Source organism: Nerophis ophidion, linkage group LG10, assembly GCF_033978795.1.
Source record: "Nerophis ophidion isolate RoL-2023_Sa linkage group LG10, RoL_Noph_v1.0, whole genome shotgun sequence".
In the NCBI taxonomy this organism is placed as follows: Eukaryota; Metazoa; Chordata; class Actinopteri; order Syngnathiformes; family Syngnathidae; genus Nerophis; species Nerophis ophidion.
This window is the reverse complement of record NC_084620.1, coordinates 41,288,158-41,304,128: the sequence shown is the minus strand read 5'-3', so window position 1 is coordinate 41,304,128 and position 15,971 is coordinate 41,288,158. Positions and strand designations below refer to the sequence as shown.

Genomic DNA, 15,971 nt, shown 5'->3' with positions numbered 1-15,971 from the left:
ACACCCACTCCCACTACTCGAGTAACCAGGTGTCCTACTGTCTAGCAGCTGAGAGGAAGCACATTCCTGAATGATGACGACCCATTTCCTCTCTGCCTTGACACGCCACATCAAAGTGTAGGCAGCCGTGATTCCATACATACACTTTACCCTTTCACACACACGATCGTTGATCTAGGTGAATGCTCATCTCTGTTGATAAACACATGACCTTGCACAGTCCAGACTGACTGCTACTATTGGGTAGTGAGGTAAACAAGGGAGGGTTGACAAAGATCTTCCATTTTTTTTCACCCAAAATGAGTAAGGCTTGACCTCTGAAGAAGTCTGAAGACATAACAACAGATCAGGAGTACACAAAACCATAACAGGGGCCCCAAGCCCCCCACCACTACTTGTAAACCTAGCACAGCAAAGCGATATGGGGGCTTATTTTATGTACAGTACTACATCAGTGGTATCCAAAGAGAAGCCCGCAGCTAACTTTTTAAAGGAAAGCGGCAAATTCTAAAAATACTAGAAAAAATAAAAAATCTAAATAAACAAGTGGGACAAAGGAGCAAACAGGTCAAATGTAACAATTAAACGTTGCAATGTTGACTCTTATAACACAAAGCTGCCATGCAGGCTGTTTTTTTTTGTCATTGCTGAAATAATAATATCCATCCATCCATCCATTTTTCTACTCCTTGTCTTGCCTATCCCAGCTGCACTTGGCCGGAAGGCGGGGTGCACCCTAAACAAGTCGCCACCTCATCGCAGGGCCAACACAGATAGAACTCGTCAAAATCAATGTTGGTATGAATTATCTATTGAAGGCTTTAATTGCACCACACAAAATATTCCACTTTGAAGTATTTTGCGGTGAAAATATTTAATATTTTGTGTTTACCATATAAAAAAACATAAATAAAAACTTAAAATCAATGGATTGATCTAAAAAATTTTGTAAAAACTTATGCTTTGAAAGTAAGACAAAAGAAAAGACTACATTTTAACACTTTCAAGGGTTTGAGACTTTTGGATTTCCATCCATCCATTTCCTACCGCTTGTCCCTTTTGGGGTCGCTGGGGGTGCTGAAGCCTATCACAGCTGCATTCGGGCGGAAGGCGGGGTACACCCTGGACAAGTCGCCACCTCATCGCAGGGTCAACACAGATAGACAGACAACATTCACACTCACATTCATACACTAGGGCCAATTTAGTGTTGCCAATCAACCTATCCCCAGGTGCATGTCGTTGGAGGTGGGAGGAAGCCGGAGTACCTGGAGGGAACCCATGCAGTTACGGGAAGAACATGCAAACTACACACAGAAAGATCCCGAGCGCAGGATCGAACCCAGGACAATTCAGAACCTTCTAATTGTGAAGCACATGCACTAACCCCTGTTCCACCGTGCCACCCAATATTTAAAATGTTTTCAAAATGAGTCATAATCCATTCATCCATTTTCTATCGCTTATTCCCCTTTGGGGTCGCGGGGGGCGCTGGTGCCTATCTCAGCTACAATCGGGCTGAAGGCGGAGTACACCCTGCACAAGTCCCCACCTCATCGCAGGGCCAACACAGATGAACAGACAACATTCACACACTAGAGTCAATTTTGTGTTGCCAATCAACCTATGCCCAGGTGCATGTCTTTGGAAGTGGGAGGGAGCCGGAGTACCCGGACGGATGAGTCATAATGTATTTATTAATTATTTTTCAACACATAAATCTCTTGATCTATATTAGGCCTATCTGTCGCCATAAAGTTAAAAACAATTAAAAATACATCTTTGTCCTTTTTGTCAAAGGAAAACCCATTTTATGGCAAAAACGAATGTTCAAAGTTGAATATTTGATGTGAAGTAATTGGAACCTTAATCAGGTCAATAATTCATAACAACATTGATTTTAATTTATTACTTTTGAGGCAATGACAGTTTATAAAAAAACAGCAGTCGGCATCCTAATGCAAGCAGACCTTGTACAGTAAGTGATGTTTTTTTATTTCTGTTGGCTCTAATGACATCTGCAGTGAGTAATTAGTGATGTAAAAAAACCCATTTGTCGTGATAATTTAAATTCATGCACCATCTATGCTTAAAATGATCAAAATGAGTTAATATTATTATAAATGTGCATATTACAACAATACATATATACTTACATCATGAATATAAAACCCGAATGGAGGTGTTTGAATGTTGTTTTAAAGGTTTTTGTAGGCAGAATAAAGAGGCACCCTTAGGCTTCTTTGTAAGCTGACTTTTGATTTGATTTAGAATACATTAAAAAAACCCGTCCGTCCTCATGTCTTATGTAAGGATTGACAACGATAGGCCAAGTTCCAGATAAGTGCAGTTCCCTGTTAATGGCTATGCTTTTATTGTATTAAATATTCCTGGGTTGCAATCACGTGACCGAGACGCACTTCCGTGTTTCAGGCGATAGTCTGTATTTTAAAAAGGTATAGAGGCAAATTTATAAGCTATCATGAAAAAATATTTAAAATTGGATGGAGTGGATTTTTACACTCTTAAAGAATAATTTTCTAAAGATTTGAACCAATCATCACCGAAGTAGATGCTAAGCTCGCCTCGGACGCACTTCCTCGACAAATACAAGAAGGTACATCATGTCTTTATATCTGAGGGGTCCACAAAGTTGGATTAATTCGTGCATCGCTAAGTAAAAAAATAACTAGCGCCGTGCTGCTGGATCGTGACGCTAATGAGAGAAAGGATAAGTTTGTTTGCAGTTAATTACCTGATACAAATTTGCTAGTATTATAAACATTCAGTCTATGTGGTTGAGCGTACGAGAGATTAATTCCTCTCGTTTGTTGATACTATTACAGATATTTTCCTGTTGCTAACGAATACCACCAATTAAAGACGCTATATATGATCATATGTTGAATAAAGCAGTTGACTTTCCTGCACTACAACAAACTAAGCTTTTAGTTTGTGTTATGAAAATCAAGAAAGAAAATATGGTGGATTGGACCAACAATGACAGTATGTATTACTAGGACTAAACATGGCATTAGTTTATTTGCACGAGCAAACGTTTTAGTTACACAAACTAATGCGATCTCTTCTTTACGTTTAGTTCTGCTCTCAAACAATACTAATATAGTAGAGAATAAACAGGATTGTATCAGCGAAAGTTTCTCAAAAAATCAAATTTTCAAACAAACATTTTACAAAGTGATCCCTGCAGACACAAGCAGTCTGTTTGTATTCCAAAAGATGATGAAAGTGTCTATTTTCAAGAGACATTTTTCGATGCACTTTTCATTTTTCCCCCTAACTTTATGAACCACTTCTTTTGGGACTCTATGAAAGCTCTTTCCCATCTCTTTATTTGAAGGACTTGAACACCCAAGAACAGGACAGCAATAGGGCATAGTCTGCTCCAACTCTACATTCACTTATTTTAATGCTGCGCTCAAGCTGCTTGACCATCGTGTGAATTAAGCCGCAAAGAAGAAAAACGGATGTAACATCATATGCAAACCAGCAATAGGTTTGTACGGAAGCACTTTCAGATTTAATTGAAAAAAAGGCCATAAAAGAAATTATCTACACATCCAGAACTCGTCCGTCATGTGTACGTCTGAGTATAAAACGATCACTCTGTTCTTAGGGAGTAGGTTTAATGTGCACAATTCAATTAGCAAATAAAAATACAATTTAAAGATGTTTCTGTGTTTAAAAAAAATTGGAAATGATCAACAGTTTACATAAATACATACCCCATTCATCCAAATAAATCACTATGTCTGTTTCTGTCACTATATTATTTAGTCCCTACAGAAATTACATGTGTTCACATCCACAGGAACCACGTGAGTTAGCCTATTCTATACAGTATTTACAACCTTACTCGTGTTCACTTCACAGCCAAAGATGGTTCATCTAGTTATTTACATTATTTACACATTACTTTGGTTCATTCACACATTACTTTGGCATTTTTGCTTAGACGGCTCTGACATGAGCCTTCCTGATTAATTTCTGAGCAGCTTGCTTTTTCCTTTTTCTTTCAGCTTTACTGGATTCGCCCTTGGATTTTATAGCTAATTTCTGTCTCTTCGACTCCCTCTCCACTTCTAATTGCTCTAAACGCAAAAATCATAAAGAGTACAAACCATGTTTATTCTATTAGATAACTTCCTTTATCAGAATAACCATTTGTGGTTTATAGCATGAAATAACACGTATCTTGCAGTCATGTTTATGTTTCTAAATGATTAAACTATTCAATGTCAAAATTTAAACAATAGAAAAACGAACAAAACGTCAGCTACTACTGTCTTGTTGTAAAACACCAATGAAAATGAAAAGTAGCATTTAGACAGGCTATACTGTAGCAAAAGTCATCACAATCATGTGTGTTCTTAATTGTGTATTACATGTCTTCCATGTCGAGATTTGGGCTTAGTAGGGAAACGACTAAAATAAATGTTTGGCGTTATTTTAACCAGACGCATACAATCGTCCAAATGAGGCTAAGTAGACACATTATGGGTTTCCTGAACATAGTCTACATCGCAAAAAGAAAAATCTAAGAAAGAGAATACCTCTGCCATCTTCCACTAGTTTTTGTAATATATTAATCACACACTTGAATATTCCCTCTTCACTTTTCCGACTCTCTCGTTATCATTTGGGATGTCTGTTATGATTTCCCTTCCTGATTCGATGACCCGCCCTATCTTATTTCGGATTGGCCTGTCCATAATATTTTGCTCTAATCTGAACCAATCAGGACTCATCTTAGTAAACCAACCAACCAATCGTGGATTTTCTTATACATAAAGAAACCAATCCTCATTGTTGTTTCCCGTATATATTTTGTCCCCTGTCCGTAGAGTTGCTTTGCTACGTACCTTCGATTTTAAAGTTAATCATTTTTAATGGAAAAAAGTAGTTTTTACAGATGGATTATCAAAAACCGTACTGATTTTGGGAAAACCGCAGTTGTTGGCAGGTATGGCAAAGAGACGTATGAAGATTTTGAACACACATTGTATGTCGGAAAAAACGGAAAATAATGTTTATATTTTTACAGAGATAAAAAAAAAGACGGATTTCTGACTATAGACGGAAAAGTCACACGCCTGCTATAAATTTTTGGAGTTCGTTTGTTTTCTTGTTAGCTCAAGCTAGTGAGCTAGCGCAAGTCAGTCCATGAGTTTATCAAAGTACAGTTATCAATCACGTTTTTTTGCTCATTTTAATTTAAAACAGTAATCTCCGGCAGTTTTACCGCTGTTTTCATTTTTACTCTGTATCGTTACATCCCTATTGTCGACTTAAGCGAGTCTTACTAGTGTGACCAGATCTCCGATTCACAAGATTAAAATGTGGCGATAGTTCTTGTTTAGGTAAAGCGGTCTTGAGGGCAAAAGGGAGATAACATTTTTTTTCAATAGTCAGAAGCATATGGGTCTGGTTGCGTACGAGGGATTCTAACTGCCCATTCGTGCTTTGCGACCGCAACATGACCAAGATCCGCCCACTCAGGCTGGCATGACGGGGGGGGATACGCACCTTCATTTGCGATCCACAGCCTTTGTGTGCATGTCCAAGCAGAAGCAGGCGAAATTGTCAATTATGGACGCAAGATATGACAGAAAACTGGATTGCAGCAAGACATTACTGCACCAGCCTTGAGATAGGACAATACTGTCCAATCAGCAGGGATGTAACGATAATGGAAATATTGCTGTATTTTGGTTTTAAAAATGCTACCAAATAGGGGTGTAACGATAAACAAAAATTTTGGTTCGGTACGTACCTTGGTTTAGAGGTAACGGTTCGGTTCATTTTCGGTACAGTAAGAAAACAACAAAATATAAATTTTTGGGTTATTAATTTACCAAATTTGTAAGCAATTGCATGACATACATATTACACACAGGGTCCATTGCCAGGGTTAATACATATATAACATATAAAATAAAAACTAAATAAGTTAAGGCTTAGAATGGTTTCTTAACAAAACCTTTCTACATATAAAGTGCTTTTTTTGATTGATTGATTGATTGAGACTTTTATTAGTAGATTGCACAGTACAATACATACAATTGACCACTAAATGCCAACACCCCAATAAGTTTTTCAACTTGTTTAAGTCAGGGTCCACGTTCATCAACACCGCCCGCCTTTTTTTGTAGACATGTTCCATAAATATTGATGTTAAATATTTATTTTTTTGCGAAGAAATGTTTAGAATGAAGTTCATGAATCCAGATGGATCTCTATTACAATCCCCAACGAGGGCACTTTAAGTTGATGATTACTTCTATGTGTAGAAATCTTTATTTATAATTGAATCATTTGTTTCTTTTTCAACAAGTTTTTAGATATTTTTATATCTTTCTTTCCAAATAGTTCAAGAAAGACAACTACAAATGAGCAATATTTTGCACTGTTATACAATTTAATAAATCAAAAACTGATGACATAGTGCTGTATTTTACTTCTTTATCTGTTTTTTTCAACCAAAAATGCTTTGCTCTGATAGGGGGTACTTGAATTCAAAAAATGTTCACAGGGGGTACGTCACTGAAAAAAGGTTGAGAACCACTGTGTTATGAGAGTAGCGTGCGGGCGAGCGAGGTGAGGGAGCGGTAGAGCACAGGAGTGGCTAGTGTTTGGTTGGATTGGCTGTGTGCAAGACCTCGATAAAGCCACGATTTGCAACTAATCGCTGGACTCTTCATTTACCCTGGAGTCCGGAGCTGTGGAGACCCACTGCCGGGTAGAGTGAAGGGTTGTAAGCGCAAGGGAGACACTATGGGAGCCGGAAGCAGGAAAGGTGCAACAAATGTTTGCTGAACAACCTTGGCAAACCTCCGTCCTCAATTGTTGTATCGCGCAGCCAAAGTGTTCCCAAACAGGAGATCTTAACGAGGCAGGAGGGTCTTACAACTCTGGCTTTAACATGTTGTCCTAGCCTGCTAGCTGCTAGCATGTCTACTCGTTCGGTACACCTCCGAACCGAACTGAAACGCCCGTACCTAAACGGTTCAATACAAATACACGTACCATTACACCCCTACTACCAATGCTACTGTGACGTGACGAGAGGTGGGAGAAACAATCGATAATTAGATGCATCGCTATTCAGACCGATAGTAGCTGAGATAGGCATCAGCGCCCCCCGTGACCCCAAAGGGAATACGCGGTGGGAAATGGATGGATGGGATGGCTATTCAGAAATGGATGATAATAAAGTCCATTAATAAGCGTCAATAATCGATCGTCACTTAATTATTGTAAATAAGGTAATGCAGACTGTTCTAAAATTTGGCTGACGACAGCGAGCCACCTCACCGCGAGATCCGACCAGCTCCTTTATTTTGGGGAACTTATGTTCCAGTTTTGCAAACATTTCTATTAATTTAACTGTTTCTTATCACAAATTAGCCTTGTCTCGATATCGGTACCGACACTTTTCTAAATAAAAGTGACCACAAAAAATTGCATCATTGGCTTTATTTAAAAAAAAAAAACTTAAGGTACATTGAGCATGTGTTTTTATTGCAAGTTTGTCCTTAAATAAAATAGTAAACATACTAGACAACTTGTTTTTTTATTAGTAAGTAAGCAAACAAAAGTTACTAACTAGTCTGCTGACATATGCAGTAACGTATTGTGTCATTTTCCATTCTGTTATTTTGTCAAAATTATTAAGGACAAGTGGTAGAAAATGAATTATTAATCTACTTGTTCATTTACTGTTAATATCTGCTTACTTTCTCTTTCGGGTTGGAATTGGGGATTAAATCACCAACAATGATTCCTGGGCACGGCCGCCGCTGCCGCCCTCACCTCCCAGGGGATGATAGTTTAAATGCAGAGAATAATTTCGCCACACAAAGTGTGTGTGTAACAATCATTGGTACTTTATTTTTTAATGTATTTTTTAACATGTTCCATCTACACTTCTGTTAAAATGCAAGAATCACTTGTTCTTCTGTTTGATACTTTACATTAGTTTTGGATCAGTCCATCCATCCATTTTTCTACCGCTTGTCCCTTTTGGGTCACGGGGGGGGGCAGGATCCTATCGCAGCAGCATTTGGATGATACCACAAATTTGGGTACAAATTTGATACCAAATAGTTAAGGGGTCATACATTGGTCATATTCAAAGTCCTCATGTGTCTAGGGAAGACTGGTACTTTTTAGAGGCGGTATAGTCCCGAATATGATTAATTAGTATCACGGTATTACAGTAATACAGGTATTCCGTACAACCCTATACCGAATGCACAGTTTATTTTATAGTTAAACGCTTATAGATAAACGCTTATTTAGTGGAACCAAAATAAATGTAAAACTGCATCAAAACACAGAAATTATAGATGCTTCAAAAATCTATCTTTAATCTAATCGTGAATCCCAAAGATTCCCACCTCTACATGTGACCAGATCAAACCAACACTCCCGCCAGGGTAGTTTTTTTCTGGAGTTATTTAGTGGGACAGTCTGGGAAGGAAACGACAATGAGTAGAGCAGAACCTCCCAAAAACTTGAAATCAAATGGATGGACTAACTTTGCTTTTACGGTGAACCCCAAAAAAATGGAGGAGAAAGCATGTTGGAGTTCGAGGAACGTGTAGACAGGAAGTAGTTTCATTTTGGCGTAAGTCCTCATTATATAGCGCAGACATGCAAGAAAAAAAGAAAGAAATTGCCAACACTGCACAGCGCGACGAACGTACGACGAAAGAAGTAATACGAGAACCCGCTCGATGAACCCTCGCTAGGAAAATATCCTTAATGTGAAACTAAAAAGCCAGTTAGGTCGAACATTAATATGTGAGGTATTTGCAATCTTGGGTAACTCCTGACAATCAGCATTCTTGAAACAAATACAAAAATGTCCAGTGCAGGAAGTTAAAAGTTGAAAGACACTTAACTTAAATGCTATTTTCCAGTTGTCCAAAGGGTAAAAAAAACACTCAACTGATTATTTTTCTTTGTCACAAAATAAATATGATTGGAATATTTTCTCATTACGTTGGTTTTCAATTACAGTAAGTGTGTTTCTCCTTAACATTCCTCCCACTTCAGTTTTACCAAGCCGTTTTTTTCCCTGAACAATACCGCAATGATGCTGTGGCCTTAACACCATAACGATATCATACCGTGATATCCCTACCAGTCAGTGATGCACTTGACAGCTTTGATATCATTCAGAATAAGATGCAGAAGACCCCATTAAATTCCTCAAAGACATTTAATTATATTTTCCATCCATAATTTTTCATTTAAGGCTCTATTTGTAGAAAACACGTTCAACAATTAAAGGGGAACAGCACTTTTTTTGGAATTGGCCTATCATTCAGTCCCTATGTAAGACAAGAACATGCTTTTTTTTCTTCTTTTTTGGGCATTCTAAATCGTAAAATACGGCTCGTACTAGACAGCTAAAAATGTAGCTAAAGGGAGGAATATAGGCGGAATAGATTAAATCCTCACTAACTGCATTGTTAGCTGATTCTTGCTAATGCTTTTTTTTGCGATTTAGAATGCATAAGGAAGAAAAAAAGTGTATGTTGTCTCACAGAGGGATTGTGAATGATAGGGAAAATTTAAAAAAAAAGTGCAGTTCTCCTTTAAAAGTTTGTGTGTAGGTCATGCATGCAAAGTTATAAAAGACGTCAAACACCGCAATAGAGTACGTGTGGTCGGGAGAGCAGCCTGTGGAATTTGATGGTTTCGGGCAAGAGTAGAAAAAAGCAGATTTCCCCTGTATAGAACTTAGATTTATGGGGTGTTTTATTAAAATAATCCAATATTGATATCAGTGGGATATCAGCCAAAAACAAATTAACTATTGTATGATATCTGCTTCCATCTAGAATCTCCAATATCAGCTCTGATACAAATCCTGAAGCATTTCACTTGTACAAAGCGGGACAGACAGTTAATGTCTAAATGTCCTCCAATAAGCAGAAAAGGATTGTATTTTCTTGTGTTTTAGTAAAGTGATTTACAAAAGGTAATCTAGCAGCTACACAACAGCTAAGCACACAATATAGCACACAAGTTAGTTGTACATAACAAGTGTCCTTCATTGAACCATATTGTAGTCTAAAAATACAACATTTGACAATATAAAGAAGTATCAAATAAATACAGTTGCATATTACTTACAGCTGCAAAGTCTCCAAGGCAGCTGTGTATTAAAAAGGACCCAGTAACAAACGTGTCCGCATCATTCAAACTTACTGCGTCATACCCCTGATTTAAAGAAATATTGTGACCACTAGGTGTCGGCAAAAATCTAATTAACAGTCATAAAGGTTATTGTATTTCATACCTGCCTTGTTCAGAGTAATTTCTTTTGACCATACCTTTTTTAACATTTTCTACCCCACTACAAAATAATAAAAGTATGTACAATGATATTTGCGGATATTGTATCAGATTAAATTCAGTATAAGACAATACTCCATTGTCGGTATCGTATTGGAAGTAAAAAGTGCCATAATAATTTTAGGACCACTTCAAACATGTCATAACCAATCCAATTATTAATATTTTCTTTCACTAAATTGACAAAGACTTTAAGGGCTTTACCACACTCGACCACATACAAATCAAGCAAGGATGTGTATCCTGTGTCAAAGATAACGTTTTTAAATCTGATTAATCACAGGGCTAATCACGATTAAATATCAATAATTAACAGTTAAATATCATACATTTTTAATTTATATTAATAATGTTTAACTTTGAATTTAACTAATATCTACTGCAAAAATATTGCACAGTAGGGATGGACTGATAAGTAGAGTTCTTAGATGCATTGCAAGAAATGACTTAAACACAACTGCAGCACTCAGAAATGATCCAGAACGGACATTTTTTTTTTGAAGGGATAGACTGCAGCCGCTCAACAATTATCTACAAAACTGGGTCCTATCGGCCATAACCACACACCATTGCAACACAGGCACACACGTGTTGACACGATGCAACTACACACTCAGGCTTGTTGAGGACCATTTCAAATCATCTTCATCATACATTTTACAACAAGACAGCTTTACTCACCCTTGGTCTTCGAAGAGATGCCATCCGACTTGGTGAAGTCTATGCTGGCATAGGCCCCATTCTCCGGTGGCATCAGGCCCTCGCCTGAGCCTGCTGACCTGGCGACATCTGCGTCTCTCCCGTCATCCCTCAGCTCCAAGGCGATGTAGTTGAGGCCGTTCTGGTATCCCGCAGACGTGTTGTTTCTGTACATTCCGCCAGCGGAAGAGGAGGTGCTGGATGCTGTGTCCAAGTCTGATGCCCGAGCCTGGGCTCGGTCTGCTGGCACGTCCCCGAGACCCTCTACAGACATCCACATGCTGTCAAAAGATGCGGAGCTGGTCCACCTGGAAGCTTGGCCCTGTGCAGTACATGATCCATTCTCGGTCGCAGAGTCAGCCAGCATTGGACAGGCAGCAAAAGGTGCCCCACCAGAGGGCGTTGAATTAGAGGAAGAAGTGGAGGAAAATGTTTCAGAACTGTGTCTCCTCCGGCCTTGAGGGTCGGCCCGGATGACCTTTGGCTCCTGCTGGTGCGGCTGTGACCTCCCGAAGTTCATGGGGGGAAGGGTGGGAGAGGGGTAGTGTCCCTCTATCACACAGAGATGCTGAAGCATAGCGGTAGGGCTCATCTGAGTCCTTTCAGCCGTGCTGAAAGTCATGTCGGTGTAGTCGTCGCCCGATGACCTCCAGTGACTTCCAGCAGGGACCCCTGGGGAGGCTAGTGTGGCTGGATTGTTAGTCTGGGGTCGGATATAGCTGGGTGGGTTCCAAGGGGCCACGAGGCTGGGTCTGGGTGACTGGCTCTTACCCATACTGCCATCACTGCTGTGAGGGTGTAGCCCGACCTCCATGCTCATATAGTCCTGGCCTTGGGGGAGTGTAGGGGAGCTACGGTGGTCACTGGAGGCCAGTAGAGCGCCATCATGATGGGTGTCAAGATGGTAGGCGGGGGGCTGTTGCTGGTGGGGGTAGTGATCAGCAAAATCGATGTTGATGTACTCTCCTGGACTGGGTGGCCTGTCAGGTAAGGCGGCGGCCGAGGTAGCGGTGCCTGCGGATGATTGCTCGCCTGCACGCAATGGTCCGGGGAAACATCTCCTGCCTAGGGGGAGCCGGTTGGGTCTGACACGCCGATCTGCCATTGTGGCGGTCGTGTGGTGAGCTCCGTAAGGTGGAGGTGGGTGAGAGGGCGTGGAGTTGGTACCGCCCCCGCCTGCTCTTCTCTCAGGTGTGGATATGGAATCTGTGGCAACTGTTGAATAGACAGGTTTTGCTGGAGTAGTCATGGGAACATAGTCACCATACTCCTTTGCATCCCTCTCTCTATTGGGGGCCTTGTAGGACCGAGGGAGGGAAAAATAAGGGCTGTAGGACTTGTAAGTGCCCTCAGGGGCGTTGCACGCGCTGTTGCCTTCCGGTTTGCGGCCCTCACTGTTGCTAAATGACATGTCCATGTACTCTCCATTCTCAGGTCTGTCTGCTATGTTGCCACTCCTGCTTGCACCTACTGTGCTAGAGGTCTGCACTGGGGAGGGGGCGCTGCTATTGCCTCCTGGCAACATCATCATGTAGCCGTGGGCATCGGTGGAGGTCTGTGAGTGGCGCTGGGCTGAGCGAGGAAACAAAGCAGGGCTATGAAGCTGGGGGGAGTGGAAGATGGGATGGGAGCCGGGCTGCATGGGTATGTAGTCAGGGTATGTGTCCCTCGGGGACGCAGCCACACCGCACATCATGGGCATGTAACCGCTGTCTTCCTTGGGGTGTTCCCCGGCAGGCTCTGGTTGAGACTGCGTCGAGGGACGGCTCTGCTGGCTGTGCTCGGAGCAAGAGCTGTAGTCAGAGCGCAGCGAGGAAGTGGAGGACGAAGGCCCGCCACGGAGCAGGCCCCCGCCAAACGCAACATCAGCCCCTTCTTCCAAAGAAAAATTGGTTTGGGTCATTTTTTGGTAGACAGCCACTCCTGGGCCACCAGTGGCCCCCCCAACAGTTCTGGAGAAAGAATGAGTCCTCCTCCTCAGAGAAGACAAGCGCTCATCCTCTGTTGACATACTCTCCTCTCGGGGCGTCTCAGCCCCGCTGGTGTTTCCAGAGCCGCCACTGGTGCCAAACACCTCCCGGTTCCAACTCATTGCCATGTAGTCGTTTAAACAATTCTCCTCTCTAATTGGTGGGGTGTTCCCAAGGGAGTCAGGTGTGTTGCTCCGCACGCGAAAGTATCTGAAATCACCAGGGCTGGATCCATACTCATCAGAGGAGTTAAAGCCACCATCAGATGGCGAACCACATATCGAAGCGCTAGATGGACGGGTGAGGGTATCCGAGACAGAACCATGGCCGCTGCTGGAGGACACGCTCACAGGGCTGGTGGTGGAGGGGAAGTGGGAGACTGGAAGGGAGGCGGAACGGGCGTGGTAGATGGATGACGATGACCCTGGGATGGCCCGAACATAGCGGCCTCCTCCGGTGCAGGTTCCTGCGTTTCCTGTTGCAGCACTACTGGTACCAGCGCCATACCCCTCCGCACGGCAGTGCTGAGCCCGCACAGAGTGAAGGTGAACCAAACTTCCAGTGGCGGAGTGAAACGGACGGTTCATTGTCCCCTCCCCCTCGCTGGACGTGCGGAACCGGTAACCGCTAGAGCCGGAGCTCTTACTCGATGGTGGTGTGCCCACAACTGACTCCGTTCGGGACCGCCGCTGCAGCCCTGTCTGGCTTGGCGGCAGGTTGCCCAGGTGACGGCGCGTGGTGATGAACGGCATTGGGTTAGAGCCTGATGACTGGCTTTTACTCCTGGGCCGGAACTCTGCAAATGCTTTGAGGGCTTTCATAGTTTCCAGGATGGTCTCGTGCATATTCTGGGCCACGACTGAGTCATCCACCTGCATCCATATCTCCCCTGGCCCAATCGAGGAGGAACGACCCACCTCGATGAAAAAGAAACTTTCAGAGTGTCCACAGCGCCTAATGTTCATCAGCTGGAGGTTAACGCACGGGGTTTCAGAGTTCAACTTGACCAAGTGAAGGGTTTTGGATGAGAGGCATAGGCGGTAAACACCTGTGAGGTTTTTGGTCTGACCAAGTCCTTTGGGTTTGACGTTCACCTGCCACACCTCCTTAAAAACAGTACCAGGCGTGACCGTACCATAGCCGTCATCCAAATCGTCCGCATCCAAATGTCCTTTCTTGCCCTCGCTCATCAACCCGCTGACAGCAACATACCAGTCCTCCTGCTCCTGCTCGTTCTCAGCCACAATGGCAAAGTATTCATCCTTTGTGTAAAGAGCAATGAGGTGTTTGTTTTTGGAGTCGGCCCTCTTGTTGACAGTGAAGCACTGGTAGAGGTAAATGACCCTCTTCGGCGAGGAAGGTCCCGCGGCCCCATTGCTGGCGGCCGTGGCCGCCGAGCGCAAGCTGCTCCGGAATTTCTTCTCGCTATCGTAGTATTCCAGGCGGCTGGGGCCCAGGCGGCTGGCGGCCCGCAGCACAAAAAAACGCTTGTGCCCGTGCTTCTGCTTGCGCAGGTACCCGCATTTGCGAATGTCGTCCACCGCGTCTGAAGGGATGTTGGCAGCGGTGCTGGCAGCAGAGGAGGAGGGAGCGGCGGGCTCATCGGCAATGTGGAGCTGGCTGGGGGACGACTTCCTGCCAGGAGCCTCCGCGGCCAGATGATGATGATGATAGTGATGTTGATGGAGGTGGCTGGAGGGCGGCAACTGATGGGAACGAGAGCCGCCTCCTCCTCCGACGTTAATTACCGGGGAAGGGGGTTCCCCCCCGATGGCGGGCTTGGAGCCCACGTCCCTCTGCTGCGGCTCCAGTATCAACATCGCTGCCTTGCCGTCCTGGTAATTTGCAAAATTTGCCATCCGAGTGAAATCAAAGGTCACTTCACGAGTCAGCTAATCCAAGTGGACCACGACCCCATTCTCGCATCAGGACGACGAGCTCCCCGAGTCCGGCTAGGCCAAGCTGCCGCTGACCGGCACGGAAGGTTTCTATCTTTTTTTCTTTTTTAGCACACTTTAGCTGTATTTCAATGAGGCTTCGTTTTCAATAGAGTTAAGCCTACCGTGTGCGGCATGATGGTGGCCGTGTTAGTTAGCCGCGGCTCGGTTAGCGCTTAGCAACCCCGCCGCCGTCGCCTGGTGTACACAAATCTGCGGGCCAGGGCACAAACATCACGTGATCTAGTGCGTCATCAACTCACGGGCGGAACTAGAGTCCTGATTGGCCGGTCGTCGTCGTCGTGACCTTTACTGACACTCGCCCAGGCCAATGGAAACGGGACACTGCTGCCTGCGTCAATAGCTGTGGCCAATCGCAGGACGCGGAGTGAAAAAATATAGGCGTCAACTTTGCTGGGGCTTATTTAGAATGTGATGTGGACGTTGTCAGCTTAAAACTGATCTCAGACCAGCAGACACACCAGAGCGCCATAAATGGGCTTGTTTTCTAAATCAGTGGTTCTCAAGTGGGGGTACGCGTACCCATGGGGGTACTTGAAGGTATGCCTAGGGGTACGTCAGATTCTAAAAATAGCAACAATTCAAAAATCCTTTATAAGCATATTTATTGAATAATAATTCAACAAAATATGAATGTAAGTTCATAAACTGTTGGGTTTCTTCTTTCTTCACTCATCTTCAATGAATACTCCAGTTGTATATATATGAAAGATGATGGTTTATTTTAAAGGCCTACTGAAATGAGATTTTCTTATTCAAACGGGGATAGCAGGTTCATTCTATGTGTCATACTTGATCATTTCGCGATATTGCCATATTTTTGCTGAAAAGATTTAGTAGAGAACATCCACCTAAAGGTGGCAAATTTCGGTGCTAAGACAAATGCATCGCAGACAATGACGTCACATGTTTAGCTACTCCTCACATATTCACATTGTTTATAACGGGAGCCTCC

At 43.0% G+C, this 15,971-nt stretch overlaps 1 protein-coding gene across 1 annotated transcript in view; it reads right to left on the bottom strand.

Moving 5' to 3' along the window:
* The window catches only part of LOC133560827 (insulin receptor substrate 2-B), a 36,058-nt gene extending 20,680 nt beyond the window's left edge, over positions 1-15,378 (bottom strand). Inside the window, exon 1 of the mRNA XM_061913795.1 lies at positions 11,071-15,378. Coding sequence (XP_061769779.1) covers positions 11,071-14,917 — 3,847 coding nt within the window. The 5' untranslated portion in view covers positions 14,918-15,378. The remainder of the gene's footprint in view (positions 1-11,070) is intronic.
* Positions 15,379-15,971: the final 593 nt, after the last annotated feature.